At 44.8% G+C, this 23,083-nt stretch overlaps 1 protein-coding gene across 24 annotated transcripts in view; it reads right to left on the bottom strand.

Annotated features, from left to right (window-relative positions):
• Positions 1-23,083, bottom strand: part of NCAM1 (neural cell adhesion molecule 1) — a 312,470-nt gene that overhangs the window by 30,956 nt on the left and 258,431 nt on the right. For 8 of the 24 annotated variants that reach the window (XM_033119334.1, XM_033119335.1, XM_033119339.1 and 5 more), the window contains exons 8-16: positions 20,984-21,126; positions 14,604-14,633; positions 10,315-10,465; positions 9,761-9,945; positions 9,302-9,398; positions 8,813-8,983; positions 7,087-7,218; positions 5,941-5,955; positions 1,536-1,583 (exon numbers count right to left, since the gene is read on the bottom strand). In XM_033119334.1, the coding sequence (XP_032975225.1) occupies positions 1,536-1,583; positions 5,941-5,955; positions 7,087-7,218; positions 8,813-8,983; positions 9,302-9,398; positions 9,761-9,945; positions 10,315-10,465; positions 14,604-14,633; positions 20,984-21,126 (972 nt within the window). The remainder of the gene's footprint in view (positions 1-1,535; positions 1,584-5,940; positions 5,956-7,086; positions 7,219-8,812; positions 8,984-9,301; positions 9,399-9,760; positions 9,946-10,314; positions 10,466-14,603; positions 14,634-20,983; positions 21,127-23,083) is intronic. The other 16 variants (XM_033119344.1, XM_033119342.1, XM_033119343.1 and 13 more) reach the window with 4 other exon arrangements.

Below are 23,083 nucleotides of genomic sequence, written 5' to 3'. Positions count from 1 at the left end.
TTTAAGCCATCATTATGAAAGAGAAAACAGAGATGGTGTAGGAGATATTCTCTCACTCCCTTCTTCCTTGATTTATCAATATAAATATAGATATTTTAAAGAGATAATCAGAGATTTTGCTGACAAATTACTCTCACGCATTAAGAAATAACATAACCCTCGTTCTTACCATGAATTCCAGCTACTACATGCCGGGCATTGTTTTGTGTTTTGCATACTTGAGAATTTAATTTTCACAGATACCTACAAGGTATTTGTGAGATAAGAAATCTGAGGTTTGGGGAGGCTGAGTGACTCGTTCCAGATCCTCGAGTTGTATGCAGAGGTAGCGGAACTGGGATTTGAACCTAGGGCTGTTTCTGCTTCCCAAGCCTGAACTCCTGCTGCTACAGTACACTGCCTGGAAAGTACCGATGGGGTGGTAGGCTTGTTTCTAAGTCAAACAGATACAATAGGGGGCTTCTGAGCTTGGGGCTTGTGTCAAGCTCAGAAGCCCCCTATTGTATCTGTTTGCTCCTGTGGCTGCTCCCAAAGGGCAGGTGGGGACTTCTGATGTTCTAAGCAGAACACAGCCAGCCAAGCGGCACGGCTCCGCCTGCCTGCACCTTTCTGCTGCTCTGAGCATGGGTTGCATGACACCCTGGAACTCACTCAGCTGCTGCCTCACTTTGTTCTTTCCTTCCAGAAAGACAGGTTCAATACTCCAAACAGTGGCAGGCCTGGGGTTCTCTCTACTCCCGAGGATGCAGGGGAACAAAAGGACAGGGCAGCCAAATGAAATGAGTATTAGTGAGTGGGGCTCCGGCAGGACGACAAAGGCTGAGACCGACCAGGGGACGTCATTGTCGGGCTTGGTGGTACTGCTCCCGGGTGGGCAAACACAGCTTAATAAACGCTGTAAAGCTGGTTGGGTTTTTCGGGCGGGGGGCCAAGGGGAGGGCAACTACTCATCCTATTTATAGAGGAGAAAACCAAGGCTCGCTTGTGAAGGGTTAAATAATTTGCCTAGGCGCCTGCCTCCAGGCACATGTGCAAGCTGATACTGTTTATTTTCCCACAAATATTTACGAGAAATGCATGCATTTATGGAAAAAGCGAAAACTATAGGCCTCACTAGCTAATTTCAATGTCTGAATCCAACTGTGCCAATTAAAATGAGGGTGAAAACACAACACCCCAAAGCATTTCTTATGACCCTGAAGAACTGAAATTTTTCTTGGCCAATTCCTCTGGCTTCTCTAAATATCAGCTTTGGTCCAGCTCACCAAGAATCCCAGCAGAGGGCTGGGCTGCACGCAGAGTTTTCTGTCCAGAGCCATGCTTTACACTTGCCTCCCCTACAGGGGAGTGCTGCCTCCCACGAATCTAAGAGGCCCTGTGCCTATTTCTCTTCATATTTTCTTCTCTACAACCCAGCGCTGCTTTCCGCCAACAGAGTTGAATTATCACCTGGTGAAGGAGATAACATTAGGCAGACCCACTGTGGCTGGTGGAAAGCGACCTGCAGAGAGATGGATGAAGAAAATGATACTCACTATCTGGATGAGACAATGGAACAGGGGTGGAAGAGCTAGCAGGAGCCACTGAGGAAAGAAAAATGAAGGTGAAAAAAAAAAAGGGATAAAAGATCATCAAATACACACTGTGGATAAAAGATACACAGATACTGCATGAAAAAGTGGAAGAGCCAACCTTGGGATGTCAGTACGAGAAGCTGAAGCGAGTTAAAGTGGGGAAGAAGAACTCCGTGCATAAGAACAGGTAGCCAGCAGACCAGTAGGAAGCAGGACTCTCTGACTTCACACCATAAACCTGTGCACCTGCCAAGCCTGGGGTTCAGGCAAGGGATTGGGCCAGGAAGAATTGCAGAGGCCTTCAACCCTGCCTGAAAACAAACAGCCAATTCAGCAGGACCAGGTGTCTCCACAGGGTCAGACGTACGGGAAGAAAGGGAACCTGGACCCCAGCTTAAGATGGACAAGTAAAGGAGAAGACGACTTTGGCTTTTCACATTAGATATCCCATATGTGCTTGTTTATAGGCATATATTTACACTGATGGCACATGTTTGTAACAAAACTTATATATCTCACCCCCTAATTTTAATATCCAAATAAATGGAAATCACCGTCCTATTTATTAATGTTTACTACAGGGTGAGGTTCGTGATTGTTTGGCATCTGGATGATAATACAACCTCTGCTGCCTCCAAAAATATCCCAACAGAATGCAATTCTCTGGATACTGCTGTGTGTATGGAGAGTGATGCAAATAATATTGAGTGCTATTCTTGCTAAATGGGTAACTCTAACCAACTTTGGGTAGAAATGGTGCATCTAAGACAATTTGGACAGATCTTTAGTTTTCCACTGGCAAGTACTAAAAAGTTGTCCCAACCACAAGACAAAGTCCCTTTCAGAGCTATGCGAAAATTTGGAAAAACATCAACGTTTCTTCAACATTGCCTTGACACTCATGGTTTGGTCTTCCTTATACCTTCCAGATGGTACCTCATTAAACCATGAAAATACAATGTCACTGGAATCAGAGCAACATAGGCTACTAACTCGTCATGATTTGGTGGTCTGGTTAATTCAGGTAAAAGTATATAGCTCTCTCATTTATTTTTTTGACTTGAGTTGTTTGCCTAATTGTCTGTATTATTTGGCAAAGGATGGAGTTTCATGTGCTTCTACCACCATATATCACAAAGCATTTCACTTAGACCTGCAGTGTGCCATCTAGGGGGCAAAATGTGAAAACAGAAATCTCAAGACGCCTCTTTTAAAAAATAGAAACTCATTCATACATGATCTTTATACCCTGAAAGAAATCGTTTACTTCATGCTACAGAAGCAATTAAGAGGCAATATCCAGGCAATGAAATTCTGAAGGTGTGTGGCTCAGTCATGAGGAAAAGACTCATAATAAATTGTGACATCACCTCTTTAGGGTCTCAGCAGCCCTGATAGGGAAACAGCCCCTCCCAAGGCACACACAGGTTGTCAGCTTTCCACCTAAGAGTGTCTCAACAGCATGAAGACATTCGTCCTAAATATACATGACACAGGGACGTTTTCCCAGGTTGGAGTTCTATGTGTTTGGAGTCACAGCTTCTTCATTAGCTTCACACACACACACTGATGAACTGCACACATGAACCTTCAAATAGGTGAGCCATGCTTTCTAATCTGGCAGCTCAGAAGCAGGAGTCTTTGAGGTGTTTGTGGCTTTGGCTAGTTTGACTCACTCATCCCTGCTTTGACATACTCATGCCTCTGCATGTGGAGAAGTCTATTAAGGAACCAAGAAAGCAACTCCATTACTGAGACATCTCAACAAACTTTAAGTGATGAGCTAATGTGAAACGCACTGGCTGTCACTTAGCCTCTCCCAACCCAGGTGTCTGGCGGCAGCGACTCCCTGTCCAGTATGCCAGCTTCCGCTGATCCTGCAGCTTTTCTCCCGAAGGCCACTATCACAGGATCAGGCTGTACATCTGCACCCCAGTATTACAGGAGGGGCATGCACTGTTGGTGGGCAAGATGAGCCAGTGTCGAGAAACCCACATGGCTGCTTCCTGGCCTTGGCATAAGCACACAGCTAAACTGCTGTAACTGCTGATGGCCGATTCTGTGTACCTCATTTCACACAACTTTTGTTCCTTCCAAGTAACGGGAGTAAGAACTCAGAGAAGGTCCTTTCTAAAACTTGTCCTCACTTCCTAGTAGCAGTAAGTGGGTGTTGTCATGGTGATACATGCTAAGGTCCAGCTGCCTGTCACTTGCAAAAGTTAAAAATTGAGAAACATGGTTGGTGGAAAGAAAAGCGGCTTATTCAGAATGCCGGCATTCTGGGAGGTGGTCTTTGGACAGGAGTCCGTCATCCTCCCAGAAAGCAGGGTGTCAGTGGCAGTGGTAAATGCTGGCATCTTCCTCCCAACTATATCCTCTTTCAGGATAGATCTAGGAACAACACGATACCCCTTGGGCTAGACCCCCACTTTGGCAACTCTAGGAAGGCCATGACGGTGCAAGAAGAGACCATAATAACCAACTTTAGTGGGAATATGATGTTCCCACGTATTTCCACATGTGTAGCACCTATTATCCTGTTCAAGTTCTTGAAAAAGTTACTCTCAATTCCAAGGCCGTGCCATGTGTCTCCTTATCTAAAAGAAGTTTACTTTTTAATTCTTTAAACTATAACTTTATAAAATGATTGAGAAAACTGATTTTTCATGCCACTAACAATACCTGCTACTGTATTATTCATGATCTACTTGGCATGGATCCTTGGCTGATCCTACCATTTTCCAAAGGGCTTCTTGGAATCCTGGTTAAATACCCATTTTCATACTACCAGACCACAAACAAGGTCTAGAGGTCTCTCTTTTTAAAAAATTAAACATTGACTTTTAAAACAGCAACTGCTACAGAAATTGTCACCTTTACAAAGGCCGAGCTGCCAGGGAGTAAAAAGCACTTACAATCTTTGAAGTCCAAGACCCAGTTACTCTGATTCAGTTCTCAAACCCCAGTTACTGGTTAGAACCTCAAAGGAAGTTTCACCACAGCCTTCCTCTCTGTACCGTAACTAAGCCAGCATCATGTACTGATAACCTCTAGAAGAGTGGAAACAAGACTCAGGCTAAAGACCAAGCTTCAGGATCTAGGAGGAAGGCGTTCTCACACCCAGAGCTGTTCCTTCTGCATTCACTCATGGAAGCGCTGCCAGCCCAGAGCAGACGGCTGTCAGACCTACCTGACAACTCCACCCCCCACCCCCATTTTGATTCCTTCCTGAACTGGTTCATTCAGGAACCAACTCTGCTGAGATAGTGAATTTAGGACTTGCTCAAAAATCTCAAAACGCCTACACCGAGCTACTTAGTTTCTGCTGTAGCTGCAATATTTCTGAATAAATTTGTAAAAGATAAGCTTCCCCGAGTGCCTTTTAGGAGCTAGGAGCTTTTTATGAAAAGAGTGTGCAGCTCTCTGAATACCTTTTCTTCCAAGTCTCTCTGGGTAACACTTCCCTCCACCACTCTGAGCTCAGTATAGGAGAACGGAGCCAAGACTTAGTGGAAGTGAAACTTGGGGGTATCTGTGCAGGCCGGGGAGATCAGACCACAGTTCTGCTCCTGGAATAGCAGGCCAGCTCCCTGTTACCCTTATTCCCTATGTCTGCTAGTTATAGTTTATACGACTGGGGGGTCCCTTCGTGGAGAATCACCCCTCTCTACATGCTTGGCAGTAGAGTTACTAAGTAGCTGGTTAGTTTTCCCAAACATGGAAATGCACGTTGGAAGTACCTCGTGCTAAAGAACAGAGTTGACAGGATCCTGCCTGCAGGATGTCCCCACAGCTTAGAAACTTTGTGCTCCTCTTTACAATTGCAGCTGCTGCCTTCTCCACCAGTCCTCCCAGTGCCCTCCAGCTACCACCCTGAGAGACTAAAGGGAAGGCACAAAGAGCTCAATTCTTTTATCTCCCAAAGGCAAATATGAAAATCCTTTCAGGTTTTCTTCCCATGAAGGGATTTTGAATAGGGGCCTGGTGAGGATGTGGTCACTTTTCTGGCATTCTGGCTAAACGTGAGGTGGTGCTATGGCATGTTATTAGAGACCATCGGCAGACCCCACTGCACCTGGCTCAGCAAGCATCATTGTCACAGGGTAACTGTCACACACAGAAATTAATAAATAAACGGAATTTCAAAGACATAAAAGTTGCATGCTCTAAAACAGGACGAGTGTTAGCCTCTCGGAGTAACCTACGGACATGAACGAGACTAGACTAAGGTCAGTGTGGTTAGGGCCCAGACAGTCATCTACTTCAGCCTCTAGGGGACAAAAAGGGACTGGAACTAAATTAAGAACTAGGACTAGCAGATGTTAACGCTATAGAAACAGGTAACGAAGTATGAAGAGGCACTTACGTGGAAGAGGGCTATCTGCATTTCCCATGGATGGAACACAGACGAAAAGAAAAGACAAGAGACAGACCCAAGAAAAAAAATAAGATGTAAAAGAAATGAATAGGGTCAGCAGAACACATGGTGCTGGAAACTCAAATTATCAAATTACTTCAAATCCAGAAAGAAGCAATTCCTGTAGAAGGAAGATAAGACAGGCTTTCTACTTCCGGGAAGAGGTAAGGGGATCACTTTGCAGGCCCCTGGCTTCAAAGAGAAGGAAGCAAAGGAATCCCTCCATGTGCCTTTTAACTCCAGGAATTAGAAAGGGCCCAGGGAGCTCTGGGACCGCTCAAGGAGTTTGGTTCTACAGCATCTTCTTCAGCTGGATGGACTCATGAGCCGTCCAGGGCACTGATTCAGTTCTGTGGAGGGATATCACTAGAGCAGGGTTCGCCAGAGCCTGGCTATTTGTGGGACAGGAGGGGAAAGGATGGCAGGCATAGTTTAAGGACAGAGGGAATGACGGAGGAAAAGAGAAATACATCCCTGAATGGCATCAGGAAGAAGTGGCTCTTCCAAGAGGCTGTGAGGGAGGGAGACCCTGGGGTGTGCTCCTGGTGTGAGAGGCTGGAGGGGCAGACAAGACCAAGGCCTTTTGCCTTGTTGGGGCGTTGCTTCTGCTCCGACATCCTACAGCAGTCTCCGCTTTTCTATAACTTAATATCTCTGCTGCATCAAAGGTCCCACAACTAATTATGTGAACTGTCACTGCCGTTACCCTCTTCCTTCAAGTAACAAGCTGCTTAGGGACTTTGTGACCTGTGTCAAAAAGCCAATCTCCCAATTCCCTCCACAACATCTTGCTGTGTTTCTTCCCATTCCCTTTAATAATGTGCCGGCGGTTTTCCTCCCTGGCTGTTATTCTAATCGGCTGGATCAGCTACTATGACAGAGCCACCAAGCCCTTTGAGAAGGAGTACAAAGGGTCTGGGTATCAGCCATCACTGAGGGCCAGAGAACTAGGAGGTGGGACCACCTTGAGCAGAGGGATCTGAAAGACAAAAAGCTGTCATCTGAACAACGGTCCGGACCAGCTCAGGGTCCCCCGTTGCCCCCATGAGAAGAGGGTGGGCGGGTGGAAGAGGCAGGGCAGCTGGCTTTACTTACGGACTGGCTGCGTCTTGAACTCAGAGGCTGCACTGATCTCGCCCAGACCCTTTCCATTGAGGGCTGCCAGTCGTACCGCGTACGTCGTCTCAGGCTTCAGCCCCATGATGGTGACGATGCCCTCCATGCTGGCTGTTGTGAGAATATGGGAAGGATAACAAAGGATGAAAAGCCTATTGGTAAAATGGTGCGGCCGCTGTGGAAAACAGTATGGCAAGTTCTCAAAAACTTAAACATAGAATTATCATCTGATCCAGCAGTTCCACATCTGGACATATACACAAAAGAACTGAAAGCAGGGACTGGAACAGATATTCGTACACCCATGTTTACAGCAGCGTTGTTCACAATAGCCAGAAGGTGGACACAACCCATGTGTTGATGGGCACGTGAATGGATAAACATGTGGTAGACACATGCAATGGACTATTATTCAGCTTTAAAAAGGAATGAAATTCTGACACATGCTACAAAATAGATGAAACTGAGTGAGATAAACCAGACACAAAAGGATAAATTCTGTATTATTCCACTTATACGTGGTACCTAGAATACTCAACTACATCGAGACGGAAAATGGTTGCCCGGAGTTAGGGGCGGAAGGACTGGGGAGCTGTTGTGTAGTGGGTAACTGACTTTGGGATGCATAGTGGTGATGGTCGCACAGCAATGTAACTGCACTGAATGCCACTGAACCGTACACTGAAAATCGTTAACGTAGTACATTTTATGTTGTGTTACATTTTACCACAGTAAAAAAAATCGCTAGAAGTGATGCTACAAAAAGAAGCCTGTGGGACATATTGTGACATGGAACCAACTCCACAAAGTGGGTGTGGGGTTTCAGAGGAAAGTTAGGATGTAAAGGGATTGGTTTTTTGTAGTTCTAGTCCTGACTACACAGAAAATCCTTCCAGAAGCCTCTCACACTTCCCCAAAGCTGGAGGAGTGATGGAAGCTTCTGGTGGAACGAATTCTCAGTAAAACCGGGTTGGAAGATGCCTCTGAATATGCTATGACACCATGTCCTACCTCTGCTCATTACCACCTACCCGCCAGGATTACAGTTTTCTACAGAAACAAAACATACTTCACCGAGTTATTCCAATTCACCCCAAAGGAAGAGTTAGACATAAATATACTCAATCCTTAGGAAAAGATGGTCTGGGCTCAGAATTTTCAAATTGCAGTCTGCCAAGGGTCATTTTAAAATTCTTGGGTTGGAACTGTGTCGTGGGGTTGATTTAAGAGCAGATTTGTCTCACTGGTTCTGCTTATTTGGTTGATACCATACTTATATGACAGTCCCTGAATACACGCAAGCAGGACTGGCTGGGTGATGGCAGGGAACCTGCGGTACATGTAACCCACATATGCAGAGTGGAGTGAACTGCACCCGTCTGGTTATGCGCAGCACCTGAGCAGGCCTTCTGCTTGCAACGTGGTGGAGGGGGCCTCATCCGTCCTGGCGGGGTCACGGAAACCAAGTTCTGAAGCACCAGGGGGCAGAAGGCGCACAACTCTGCGTGAGATGTGACTGTGCCCTAATTCTGGCACAGTGATGGTGCTGCAGCACAGAAACGTGAACAGGATGGCAGGTGATGACCTCTGGCCTCCCCCAGCCGGGGAGCGCGGTGTGCTGCCTCACCCAAATGGGCCGTCAGGGTGCCAGGATCTGCTGAGCGCAGAGGGTGAGTGCGTGCCCCACACCTGGTTCCCCACTCACCTTCCTTGGCGTCATACCACTTGAAGTGCCACGCTTCCTCGCCCACTGCTCTCCACTCAGCCTTGTATTTGAGGATGGGCACTCCGCCTGTGGCCTCTGGCTCATCAAACTGCACCTGTGCTGTGCTGGAGTATGGCTCCACCTGGTCGATGGAGGGTGAAGACGGGGTGTCTGTAGGGATGGCACATGTGGAGACGCAGGTGAGCCCGATTGGGTCCAGGACACAACTCACAATCACGAAGCGCATCTCTCATTCCTGTTCTCTCTCAGAAGCTTGTTGCCTGTATCATGTCCTCCCAGCCCACCTCACCATACGATTCTCTCCGAGCATGCCCCGTGCCCAGATGCTCAAGCCTCTGTCCCTCTGCTTCCTGACCCTCTGGCTTTGCCGAGCCTGGCCCTCTTCTTCCCACTCTCCTGACATCACCAAAGGACACAAAATGGGCTGGCAAGGGTTTTAAGTGTGGTGCAGCCATAAGAGGCACTCACCTGCTTGGACGAGGATGAATTCCAAAGACTCCTGTCCAATGCGGTTCACTGCAGTGCAGTTGTAGTTTCCAAAATCATTTTCAGAGTCTGGGGTCACCTTTAGAAAAAGAAGCTCTTAGGTTACATGTCTCATGGGATGGTTGCAGCCTCAGATCCTTATTTATTAGATTAAATTAGTAAAGAATAGAACCAGTAAAGCAGGAATCATTAGCTGTAGCCCAGCCTTACACCAGAGAGAACACATGGGGGCTCATGGGAGAGGTACACTCTGCGTCCCAGGCCCTGATCTCACCTAGGGAGACAAAGGGGCTGGCCTGAGGCTCAGCTTCTTCTCTAGCCAATGGCTCCTGGCTCAGGACATGCCAGAGAAGCAAGAGACATTTTGGCTGCATACAGGAGCCTATCCATAGCCAAACTGTGTCTTTTCCACCCTGCCCTTTGCCCTCCCGCCCCACTCACCTCCAGGTAGCTGGCAGAGGGGGTGTTGTAGATCTTGATATTGCTGTAGTTGGAGCTTGGCAATAGCTGACCATCTCGGAACCACGAGATTGTGGCACTGGGGTAGGCAAACACCTCGCAGGTGATGTTTACCTGGTTCCCCTCCCAAGTGTACACAGCCACAGGGCCCTGCAACTTGGGGGCATCTGCAATGAATGCAAGTGACTATCAGGAAGACTGCCACTATTGTGGAGCCCCACATATCCTGTCTTCTGGCACAGAGAGGCGGGTGGCCCCAAAGCACAGCTAGTGCCAGGGTACAGTAGAGGTCGGGGCCGTTTCGGCAATCCTGTGAGCTGCATGTAAGACAGAGGGCATGTGGCTTGTAAGAAACCTGGGGATGGTGTACGGGGGGTAAGCTGGGGACACGGCTGTGAAATGGCCTAGGGCCAACTGCCACAGAGATGGCGGGCAGAGCTCACAGGGTGCAGCTCAGGTCCTAGCTGCTATTTCCCCCCTTTTCCCGACCTTGCACAGTCCCTCCCCTCACTGTGCTTTTCGCAGTTATTCCTCACATTGCACTTCGAGGTACATGGACTGGGAGTCCTGGCCGATGGTGTTGCTGGCAGTGCAGATGTATTCCCCAGCGTCTGTGTACTGGATGCTCTTCAGGGTCAGGGATGACACTCGGGCGTGGCTGCGCACCACCATGTGCCCGTCCAGAGTCTGCCGGGAGGGAACGGAGAGCGTCAGAGCCCAGACAAGGTGGGAGCTAGGAGACCAGGCCATCGCTCGTCTGTGACCCGTCTCACATCCTCTCTCCTCTCTCTGCCAATGTCTACGTCTCTCTTTAGGTACCAACTAGTGGGGGAGGCTGCAGAGAGCACCATAGAAACTCGGGTGTATCCAAAACAGAAAATGGGATTCAGTTTATGTCAAGCAGCCTAGCCTATGTGCCAAGACTGGTTTGGGCAAGGACAACCAAGGTCCCCCAAGGTGACTTTGCTTGGCGTGTCTAATATGGAAGTGAAAGCCCTGACCAGCAGATATTCCAGCAGAAACAGCCTTGCCTCATGAGATTCTTGGAAACCTGCACTCCTATCCTTTCCTTCCAGCAGTCTGCCCATCTGCCGGTTCACAGCGCATGCACACATAATGGGAACTCCAAATGTGCTAAAATGTAAGAAATTATGTAAGAAACCTGTATTTATGCAGATGTCTTGCTTTCCTGGATGCTTAAAGTAAAATAATTTCATTTAAAAAAAAAAGCCCAATAATTCAGAGCTCAGGAGCTGCTGAGCTGGCGCTGAGGGTAACTGGTCCCCTCTCCAGGCACCGGGGTACAGGCAGCTCTGGCATCCTTGACACCAGTCACCACCATTTTCTAGCCCTTGATTCTATAATTGGCTTTCTGAGTCTCTCAAATTACAGTGACTGGTCAGAAAGGAAATAAGCATGTGATCCCTAGGCAATGCGTACTAGAATATTTCCAAAGTGCCCCCCTCCCCCACCCCTTTACACTCTAAGTACAATGATTGCTGGCCTAGGAAAAGTCTGGGCATGTGGCTCAAGCCCAGGTCCTCGAGAAAGCTGGTAATCTGAAGGGGTTTGCTCCTCAGAGACTGGGTCACACTCTATCTCCAGCACATGGTATTCCGCAGGGATGGACAGGTGAGTGGTCTGCATATGGCATCTGCCACCTAAAAGGCTTGGGCCTTTAAAGAATGAAAGGACACCTGATTTCAGACTCTTTTGACATACTGGTTTGGAAGCCCAAAACTCAGAACTGCACTGTCCTTTTGGGAAGCTCTGAAGCAAGCCTCCACCAGCGTTGTGAGCAGTCTCAGCAGATCTATTACAAGAAGTCCCTGTACCATTACTGATAGACCTAATCCATTTCAGCCGTATCACATTTCACATCTGGAAGCTAGGACACAACTTCCAGCAAGGAGACAGAAGCGCCAAGCAACACTTTCCCCAGCTGCTGCTGCACGTGCCACTTCTCTCTGAGAGGAGTGCCCAACGCCCGTGGCTCTCAGCTCCATTTGACTTGTACATTTGTGAGGCTGACTGGCTGAGAAGCTGCACCCCAGGAGACGCCACACATTAATGAGACATGGCAACAGACAGGTGTGGAGCACTTGGCTAGAAAGCCTTGTCTCAAAAGTCTCCAGTTTGTTGAAGACATTGGATCCTGGGCCCCCGTTCTTGTGAGCTGACAGGGTTGTGCTGGTACAGCTCAGTGGCAATTTTCATGCACCATACAATATCTTTCCCCGTCACTCTGAACTAGTGGCATTGAGAGCGTGAAGCCATCCCTGCAAATATCTCTGAAGGGCTGACCTGACCTGCTTGTTACCCACTTTGACCCAAAGACAGTAGGACAAAAGCAGAGATTTGAAGTCCACACCGGCTTTCTGGTTATGGCAGTGAGAACACAGGTTCAGCCGACAGTGATGCCAGCCAGCAACTGAACTAGGATTCTTTGTCACACAGACATGTCCTGGGGCCATCACACACAAACACAGAAAACTGACCAGAATCTTTGGGAAGTCAAGAGAACATTTCCATAAGGGAGATATTGCAGCAAGAGATGCCAAGAAAGTCATGTAGGTAAGCGTAGGACATTAACAAGTACCAACAAAGCAAGGCATGAGCAGTCTTTACTCAGAATAATCTAGGAAATGGTTGAAGAGAAGCTCAGGAAATGGTTGTATTGACAGCCACACTTCCCCACCCCTTCTATCTGGTCTCTTTCCTACATTTCTCTATGCGGAAATTTTTCTCGTTTAATGATGTCAGCAGACCAGTAGGCGGCCCTCTATAGAGAATTCTAATTCTGCATCGGCTCATGACAGGATTGATGATGGGATTATTTGCCAGATGCCCAATTCTCTCTCTGAGGGGACTCAGAGACTCCACTGAGACTGGACTATCTGTTTCAGACATGTTTTACTCTGGCACCGGGACAAAGTCAGGGAGTGCTGTGTATACGCCTTCCAGACCAAAAGTCATGTTGATAATTCAGGCTCTGGAGGAGGGAACAGATGAACTCTGGGAAGAACGAAGAGATCATTATGGCAAGAAGACCCTGTTTTGCAAAAGACTATGAAGGGTAATTATAATTATTCTTCTCATCAAACCTTTTTCATCTCCTTTCTTCCAGGTAAAAGTGTTAAGGCTTTTCAGAGCTTACAGAATGAAACTGGCCATAATCCAAGCCGTCTTCTGAGCTCCTCTGGACTTAACGGTTTTCATCTCTGAATGAGACAAATAAGAGGGAATGGAACTTCTGAGCCCCAGGGGTGGCAGTCATTTGAAAGTCAATTATGTCCAGTGTAAGATACTGAAGATAAGGACACTTCTGGAAAACGGAGTGACGTTCTGCTATCCTGGGAGTAAACCTATTACTTCCACTTATGGTAATAATTCTCTTAACATCTCCTTACTGCTCCTGATAAATCTCAGCTCCGCCTCTAGCCAGGTCTAAATCAGAATGACAGGGGGAAGATGTACAAGGCCAGGCAGAATCGGGTCTGTATCTGCTCAGGATGGCTGATAATAAACCCTTCTGTCCCTTTCCCAGTCCCAGTGGGTCCGTGACTTTGGGGCAATAAAACACCCAGGCTGTGATGGCACTAAGAGATTCCTGTGCCACAGGAAGGAAGTATTTCAGTGAGGAGGTGCCCTGAACCATAGTCCCTATGACATGGAGGAAGGTCTGATGCAAAGAGAGCCTATAATGAACTAGATCTGATGATGGCAGAGTGTTCATGTCCAGAAACTCATATCAGTGCCTGCGCAGGCAGTCAACTTTTAAATATTAAACAGCATTAAATATTTATAGCCATGACCTGAACACGAGTGGTGTGTTCTGAATAATTATCATTTCTGAAAGACTGAGAGGATAGATTCCTCTCATTATAATACACAGTCTATGCTATATCCTACACTTATAAGATTACTATATCAAAATTCCATCTGGAGAAGAGACAGTTATTTTTTAAAGAAAGTATTTATCGATTAGATCCTTGAATCTCATCTAAAGTATACTGGTTTTATTTCACTATCTGTTACTTAATGACACAAATTAAGTAAAAAAGGATAGGCGTCCTCATGAGTAGGATCTTGGGGTGTAAAAATTAAAATCTAAAGATGAATATTTACCTTCCATTTTCAAAATAAGTCCCCTGCTACCCAAACTGAAGCAAGTAGTCGGAGAAATTTCAAAGGCTAAACGCTACCAACTTTTAGAAAACAAAAACCATTTGTGCCAAATCATTCTAATCTCATAAATTTAATGCTCTATGAAAGGAACATAGACATGTTTAACAATTTGGGAAAACCAGCGAGAGATGTCATTTGCATTGCTCTGAGATGAAATGTGATGTGCTAATTTATTAAGACCAATCATTTAAAAATCAGTGAGCAACAAGATGAGTTGAGCTGGAAAGGAAAGGGCTGAGTCGGGTTTTAGACCACTAACTCTGCGACTTGATGATTCAAAGCCACGTCAACCAGGTGAGAGTCAGACAATTTCACCATTTGAAAACGCCTGGCCTGAGAATTGGGGCGATTTACTTCTATAAGTATAATTACCTGGATGTGATTTTAACCAGCACCAGCAAGAGAATAAGGTCCAGTTTTAGGAAATAATAAGGATTTGTTCATCCACTCCCAACACAGCTTGCTTGCTCATCCTAAAATGACACTATTGCTAAGTAATGTCTACCACTATTGACCTATTCTTTAGTCTAACTAAAGTACTAATTAGTTTAGCATGTCTGGTTATTAAACCGTAATGGCGAGTTAAACTGCAATGCTTTCAAAACTAAAGACTGACTAGTGGTCAGGTAAGCTATACCTCTTGCTTCTCTGGTCGAGTCCACGAAGCCTGGAGAGAACAAGATATAAAACACAACAAGAAAGCAGTAAAATTTTACAACATGTTGCTTTAGAGAATTGATGTATCACACTGCATTCGTGCACATGCAGCTTCTTTTTAATTCAGAACTTTTTCCAAAGCCCACTTTCAATGATGTGTTTATTCCCCAATTTAATATAGGACTTAGCTTATATTCAGCTCCCCGCCCCCCACCGCCTTATGCACATTGAGACGATATAATTCAAAGGTAAAGGCCTTCCTGATCTTTGGTAGACATATATATGTATCCCAGCAGACATATTGGACTGCTCCTATCCCAAAATGTCGTGAATATTCCTCATAGTATTCGGTGCCATTACCAGCTCTAACCACATAATCTAGAGATGCTTATAGAGTAATTTTCCTCCTTTGGATTTTATTAGACAGTTTATCACAAATACACTAATGCCATTTTGTGCTCATGCATTTTATAACTCTTTGCATGCATACTATTAAAAATCAAATTTTTATTTTTATTGTTTTAAAAAGGAACGGAAAAGGAGCAGAGAGGCACAGTAGGAATGAGAAGTATGAAATCCTTAAGACTACGGGTCAGGACGCTTTGAGGATACTGAACTCTGAATGCTGTGTGAGGGCGCCAGTCAGTTCTTAGAGGTAGGGGAATGCCCACATGGCATGCAGGCTCAAGCGTGCGCCATCTTTACCAAGCATGGCAGTCACAAAAAGTGACCCAACTCAGGGACACAAAGGCTGGGTTTTTCCTACCCACATCTAGATTTTTTATTTATCTGGCACTTGGGAATCTACTCTGCTTACAGTTTTTCTGTTTTCATACCGGAGTCAAAAGCATCATACCTGCATTGTTCTTTCTATTAGATGTCATGACTGCCTGATTGTCACTGATGTTCAGATGGAAAAAGGATAGAAAAGATGCCAGAGACACAGCGATGCAATCCAGGAAATGCAAATGAGTTAGCAAACATTTAGTAAGAGTCCACTAAATGCAAGGAGCTCTTGCGAAATATGATGGAAATGTTGAATTATATCACACGATGTCGGAATAAAGAAGAAAGTGAGAACAGAGGAACATGCATAGACCAAAGGAAGAGTGGGCCAACATGTCAAATGTGGTTGCCAATTCCACATCACTCAGAAGCTTGTCTGTCACATGCCAGGGCTGCATGAACCAAAAATTTTTTATGGGCTGTATCATATGGAGTTGTTTTTCAGATCTGATTTTTCTTGTGTCCCTCTCAAATCCTTGCAGTTTTGTGGCTTTTAGGATAAGTTAGTTGCTAGTAACACAATATTTCTAGTAGCCTGACCTCCCATCTGTGCCTGGTGTAATGACAGAATATGCTTTGCTCCTGATAATTTGATAAAGGTTGTGTGGCCTACTTTAAGACAACCTGATATGCAAATACACACACATAAAATAAATTAGGATTTGATTAGTACTATTTCAAGAATTGTTGGCTCCAGGTTCTTTTCATAGTCACATGTTTTATTATCTTACAAGTCTGCAGGAATATGTATATAAACTAAAGGGAAACATCCCTCCACTTATTCTAAAGTATTCCCTGTTAGACATTTGCCCACACCTGGATAAGCCAGACTCTGATTGCTCAATGACGGTACCTTCTCCAATGTTTAAAAGTGGACGCCTCGTTTGTATTGAATGAGGGATTCTTCCTGGTGATAAAAAGCTCCAGTTTGCAGAGAATCCAGGATTTCAAAAGGTCTCTCTTATTTGTGGGCTACTCGGTTAGCTCAAGATTCAAGGTTCATTAAATGCTTTCCTTTTTTTTTCTGTTTATCTCTTTTGATCTCAACTCTTCACCCCTTTCCTTTTCCTTAAGCACTAAGGCTTCACATGTCTTTCTTTACCAGTCATTTCAAAGGCAAGTTCAAATAAGCACACAATGCATTTGTTCTGCCAGGGATAGACGATGCAAATCATCATCCAGAGGTCTCACTCAATATGCAAATGGGACCTGGAATTCAGTGCCACTCACTTACATACCTGGCGATAGTTAAAGGAGTCTGGGTGGGAAGACTACTGAAATGATGTGGATGCACACACTTTTTGCATTTGCTATCACAATGGCTTCCATACACATTGATCAAACTGACCCACTGGGATGTTCAACTATGTTTGTTTTTTTGGTCAACATAATAGTGACCACTAATAAATGAATTAATTTTCAGACAGATGATCTATTCTAATGATCTTAATGACCGAAACTTAGTCTATGTATTATCAGTTGTTGAGCAAGACCAACTCAACTAGCTAAAGCTTAGCAGATTAATAATAATTAATCTCCAATGCATAATTGGACTAAACCTAGAGACACGGTCAAAGATAAGGTGTGACAGACAGGCATTGTACTGGTTTTTGCCTTTTTTTTTTTAGTGAAGGAAAACATCAGCGTATCATTAGAAAGTCACTAACTACATATCTATGGTTGGAAGCCTTTTTTCCCTCTTCTCTTAGGAAGGGTTCAACTAAATGAAGTAAAAGACCACATTGCTTTAATTAGCTTATATTGTAACTAACTTGATTAAAGGTATCATTGAGCCTTCCACAAAAGTCATTAAAATCATGAGGGAACACCAGGGCATTAGGTATTCTGTCTTCTGAGCCAGTGGCCCAAAGGGAAGCTCTGGGGGCATTCTAAGGGCTCTGTACTTGACCCTGTCCCAGTCAACGTTTTTACCAGTGACTTGGACAAAGATATTTCAAGTATGTGTTCATATAAGGTTGAAAGTAATAGCTAATACAAATGCTAGATGACAGTTGCATGGGGAAGACCACTGAATTGCCTGCCGTTAAGACTTGAACTTAGATGGGGCTCACCATTGACTGCTAGACCTCATTACTTTATGAATATATACGCTATATATATATACCGGAGGTGCCACAAAATGCATACAAGTGGACACTTTGGTCACCGTTGCTCAAGCAGTAGTTCGCGGTAATCAGAAGTGTCTGGACACTGATGGCAACCACTTTGAGCACCTCTTGTAATTGCAGAAATCAAACATGACTTGTAGTCATCTTTTGTTATCGGTATATATTGAGCATTACAATTTTAATACAGTTTTCCTTTCTTCAAATGTGTATACATTTTTTAGCCACCTCTGTATATATATATATACAAAATAGCAGGGTATAAGTGGGTTGAAATTCCCTGGACCCACAGACCTCTAAAGGACAGTTCTGATGAAAACCACTCTTGACTATCGGAAAGATGGACTCAAATGGTTGTTCTCAAGCCAGGGAACATCTGCACATGTGGAATTTTTGGTAATCACAAGCATTAGAGGTGGCTACTGGCACTGAGGGAGAAGGGGACGAGGGTGTTACATATCTTGAAATGCACAAGACAATCCCGGCTAAGGAATAGTCTTCCCAAACTGTCATAGTGACCCCCGTGAGAAACACTGGGCTGCAACCAACAAAACACAAGTTTTCACAGAAGTAAATATAAAATTCTGCGTGACTGGTTAAAAAATCAATTGTATAAGAACAGGATAGGGGCTACGTGGCTTAAATGCCGTTCACGTAAAAAAGACCTGAACATTTTAGTTGACCGCAAGCTCAATAGGAGGCAACAGGACGAGGAAACTGCTAAAGGCTAATGCAAATTTAACTGCATGACAGTGTCCAGATCAAGGGAGCAATAACCCCCTGGAAGTCTGCAGTAGTGACACTGGGCACCACAAAATGTTAATGGTGCACTAACGAACTAGTATAGGCCAACTACGTAGTAAGGTAAAGGGTGAGTTAGAGGGAAGACGAACAGACTGACTAAAGGAACATCAAGCAGCTGCTTTAATGGCTCCCATGTAAAGATTGAGTGGCAGAGGCAGGTAGACTGAGAAGTGGAAGGGGAAGGAAGCAGACTTTCCTGATCATCAGCCTTGGCCAGCTATCCTGCAGAAGACTGGCACTGGTACCTTTCAGGCAGGGGCTGAGTCACTTTCCGCAGATATGCTAGGAAGGGGTGCTGGGTAAGACTAGAAACGCTCAAAGGGGGCCTTCCTTCCAACCTTCTCTGATTCTAGCATCTTATGTGATCTAATTCTCAGGAGTCTTTCTTACCTTGGCAATTAGATACAAATGACTATTCTTATCTGCTTAGCATATCATCCTGATTTTAAAAAGAAAATCTTTTTCTTTACTCCTACAATTCAGTGACTCTAATCATCTTGATATCTAATTATATATCATGCTACTTCAGTTGGAGGAGTAGATGAGGAACAGCTGCCAAAGTAACACTGACATTTATTATCTGGAGTCCAACACACCCATAAAGAGGCCAGCTTTGTTTTCCTAATTATTAGTTATCCATGGTATAAGATGAACATCATGCCTCTTTGATGTCAATATATAATTAGCAATAGAAATGGCAACTTTTCTATACAGGGTTTCATTTAGATATGTTAATTTGTTGTCACATCACTGGCTGAGTTGGAGGGCTTGTTCTAACATCGATTGACTCATGTTCCAGTAATGTCACTTCAAGTAAACCTGAAGGCAGTCCATAGTAAAAGAAACCACAATATGACCTATGTGGTTGGGCTTAAATAATTATCTGATTGAGACAAATGACCTACACACTGATAACTGAATTATACAGAGTCTACTTGGCTTGATATGGTCTCTGTTGGACACCTTGGGTCTCAATACTTGGTAAGTATGAGTCTGTATTAGTGCCAGGTTATTTGTTCTCATTCTATAAAAATGAATTCACAGATACAAGCCAGAAGTGCCAACCTATTAAAGGACCTACGGTAGGCACAAATCTTAACAACCTTTCTGGGTCTAGCTTGGCTGTTGAGCTATTCCTAGAAAAGATATAGAATTTAAAAACATTGTTCATCTGGGATAGATATTATTTCTGTCCTTCACTGCGGTCAAAGACATACACTAGGTCATTCTGGACAAATCTACTCTGAAGCCTAATGTAGAAAGATCTGTCAAGCAGCAGCCCAGTGTTTTAAGCCCTGAAATGTACATTCAATCCACGTAGCACACACGATGAGAGCCGAAATCTGAGCCGAGGGCTTAATCCAATGTTGATAAAGAAAGTATCCAAGTAAACACCACATTTCTTAATCCAATTGGTTTTCACAATATCGAACAGCATATGTGAGTTTCAAAAATACTTAGCAGTTCCTTGGTTGAGCTTTTGTTAAGTTGAATTCAACTCTGGAGGTAAAACTTACAAAAAATAGTAGGGTTTGGGAACAGCAATTTCTGTTCCTGTTGATTTCGTTTTGTTTTCTATTAGTGAGACAGAAATCAGTTCGTTAAATGCCGATCTCAAATTTGGCTCTGGTATCTCACACTATCTTTTTTGGGGGCTTTATTTTGAGTTTAGCCTCTCTAGGGATTTCCTTTAGGCAGGCAGGAGAGTGAAGATCTATCATTTCTGACATTCTGGTCAATAAGCAATCCATCACCAACGTCCTTTAAAGCTAAGCCCATTACTTCTGAATAGGTGACAAAGCTCTGGCCAACTGAAATGAGGCCCATTACCACAGGATATATGAGATGAGACTGGAGAAGTGCCATACGATGGTTTAAGTTGCTTTAAACCCAAGCTTCTTCCTCCTCCTGCTTTTGGCCCACTCAATAGCAAAGTGCTGCATGATGTGGGGTCACCTCAATTTTTATATATTGTCAATAATAAAGATAGCTTTCCGGTGGCCTATATGTCCACATGCTTTAAGGTTAAATCTTCCCAGTCATTTAAATTTGTCGGGAAGGTTGCTCCTTTGTTCTTACACTCTCGGTGACTGTGTTGCAGAGCCCAGTGCAATCATCGTCGTGTAGAAACTGCTAATTATTTTTGCCTTTAAATTAAAATGATGTACAAATGTGACCAAGAATACAGGCAGACTCATGGGCAACCAAGCTTTTGTGCATATAGTGCATTTATAGCGTGAGGAAACGAAACACAAGGAAAAGGGCTCATTCTGATCCCTCTGATTTCCGGGTGACATTTCCTTGGGTGCTCCTGAGATGAGGATGAAATCATCCGGAGCCCCAGGACCTTACTTTTGCCTTGTTCCTCACTGTCCCATAACCCTGCGTTTGAAGATCACTATCCACTCCCTCCCCAGAGTGTCTAACTTGACCACACTCACTAATATCACACCCCTGCAGATTTATGCAGGGAACTGTGCCCCTTCCATCGCCAGGGGATGCTGAACAGGCTGCATCCAGGCAGGCTGGAGGAGGGAGGCCACATCCCACCTTCTGGCTCACCGAAGAGAACTGGGCACGGGGCAGACTCACTAGGCTTCGAGTCTGCATTCCACGGCCCCGAAACTCTTGGGTGACATTATACCTTTTCTTCGCTGCTGATGTTTCGGGTGGCAGTTCTCCAGGTGATAGAGGGAATAGGGTCTCCTGAGGCTTCACAGGTAAGCGTGACTTGTTCCTCCAGTTCCATGGCAGTCTGGTTCTCTACATAAGTGATTTTGGGTTTTGCTGAAAAGACAAAACATTCCTATTAAGTTCATCTGATTTTTTTTTTGCTTTCCAGGTTTAAATGATATCATGTACCCATACAACAAAGGTTATCTACTTACGAAGTATAAGGCTCTTTTGTGGGTGTTGTATGAGATAAAGGGCTGAACCCCCAAGGAGCTTCCCATGAAGCAGGCACATGACAACATCCTGTATGTTAAGAGCGCTAAGGGCAGTGGGTATAGCGGCCCTGGAACAGAGCGGGACTCTCCATGAGGACACAGCTTGTGGGCGGGGCCACAAGATATTCAGTAGGTGAGACTTTGGCATGGAGATGGAGTCATATAGAAAACTGCTTGAATAAAGAAAGCAAGGAAGCAAGAATGTGTGAAGAGAGGATTGGGAAGAGAGCATATGTCATGAGTCGGGTGTTTGCATATCAAAGCAGAGGGAGACAATGCTTGACCCAGGCAGAGAAAGTCTTGATTGTCTCGTTAAAGCTTTTGCTTGAATTTTATCCCGTGGTAGATAGACGGCCACTGACAGTGTTTGATCAGAGGAATGAAACGATAACGATCGTTTGTATTACAAGAAAGTAAGTCTAGAAAAAATTCAAGATGATTTAGCACAGAGAAAACCTTGTGGTGGGAAAACCAATCAGGAAGCTCTGGCAGTGCCCCAGATGTGATGTAACACAGTCCTGAATGACGTCATCTCAGGGGAAACAGAAAGGACAGCTTCGAGAAGATGCTAAAGAAAGGTTTTATGGGAAGTGGCAAGTGAGCAGAGGTCACGCAGGGATGGCAAGAAACACAAGAAGGAGCCAAATGACTCTGAGATTCTTCATGACTAGAAAAGTTGTGTTAGCATTAACTCAAGTAAGGAAATGCGGCGAGTGACTGGTTGGGGTTGCGGGGTGGGCTGGGAATAGGGAGGAGATGAGTGGAGACGAGTTCATTTTCCAAATGTTTTGGGTAATGCAAGAAAACACAAGCATTCAAAGCGGAGCTAAATGCTAAGACATTAGAGAAAATTGAATTTTCCCAATTTAAAACAATTATACTCTGAAATTGCTAAATCTTCCATGGAGGAAAGATAACATTGCACAAGTATAACTTATTTCATTAACAGAGGCCAGGCTAGATAAACAGACAAAAAAATAAATAAATCAGAATTATGCATAATTTTTGAAAGAAATGCATTTCCTTTATATTCAAATTCATACAGTAACCCCAAGTAGGCTAATAAACTACTGACTGTATACATGCTCCAAACTGAGGCTCTTGATTCTGCTTTAATAAACACAAAACATTGATAGAGCGGTTCATCTAGAAGAATCTGTCCAGGTTTCATGCACAGATGGTACTTGCACATCTTAAGTGACCTCTGCTGTGGGCCCTTGACTTTGGATCTCTGGTCTATTCTCCACCTGCCACCATGGGGCCTAATGTCTCCGATTGTTCCATTGCAGTTCTCCCCACAGACCCCCCTGTGAGCACAGCTGTCCAAGCATGCCTGCTCTCCTCTTCCAGCATGTCCACAGCTCTGCACCCTGCCACTGAGATCCAGCCTTGTCTACTCTCACCCCAATGTGGGTTCCTGCAACTCCAGAAGGGCTGCGGGGCTCTGCTTCTGTGAACTGAGAGGTTGGATATGACCAGGTGCACCTTCCTTCAGACCTGTTTATCCTTTGCTGTAACTCGCAAGGGTCCTCAGGGGTTAGCTAAGCAAAGCTACTGCCCACCGGTGAACTTGCCTTAGCCCTCAGCAGACCTTAAGAAAGTTTATACGAGCATAATAAGAAACTGGAGAAAAAAATACTTCTTCAGATGGGCCCAAGGGAGAGGAGCAATGGAAATTTTAAGGTAGACAGGATGCAAACAGTAAAAAGGATGCAATTAGTAAAAAGAGCATCTGGCTGACAACTAGAGCAATGCATGCTAGAATGTGTCCCCTTGTTAGGAAAAAATGATGTCAG

Source organism: Rhinolophus ferrumequinum, chromosome 11, assembly GCF_004115265.2.
Source record: "Rhinolophus ferrumequinum isolate MPI-CBG mRhiFer1 chromosome 11, mRhiFer1_v1.p, whole genome shotgun sequence".
In the NCBI taxonomy this organism is placed as follows: domain Eukaryota; kingdom Metazoa; phylum Chordata; class Mammalia; order Chiroptera; family Rhinolophidae; genus Rhinolophus; species Rhinolophus ferrumequinum.
The sequence above is the reverse complement of the archived record's forward strand: the minus strand, read 5'-3'. Positions and strand labels throughout refer to the sequence as shown.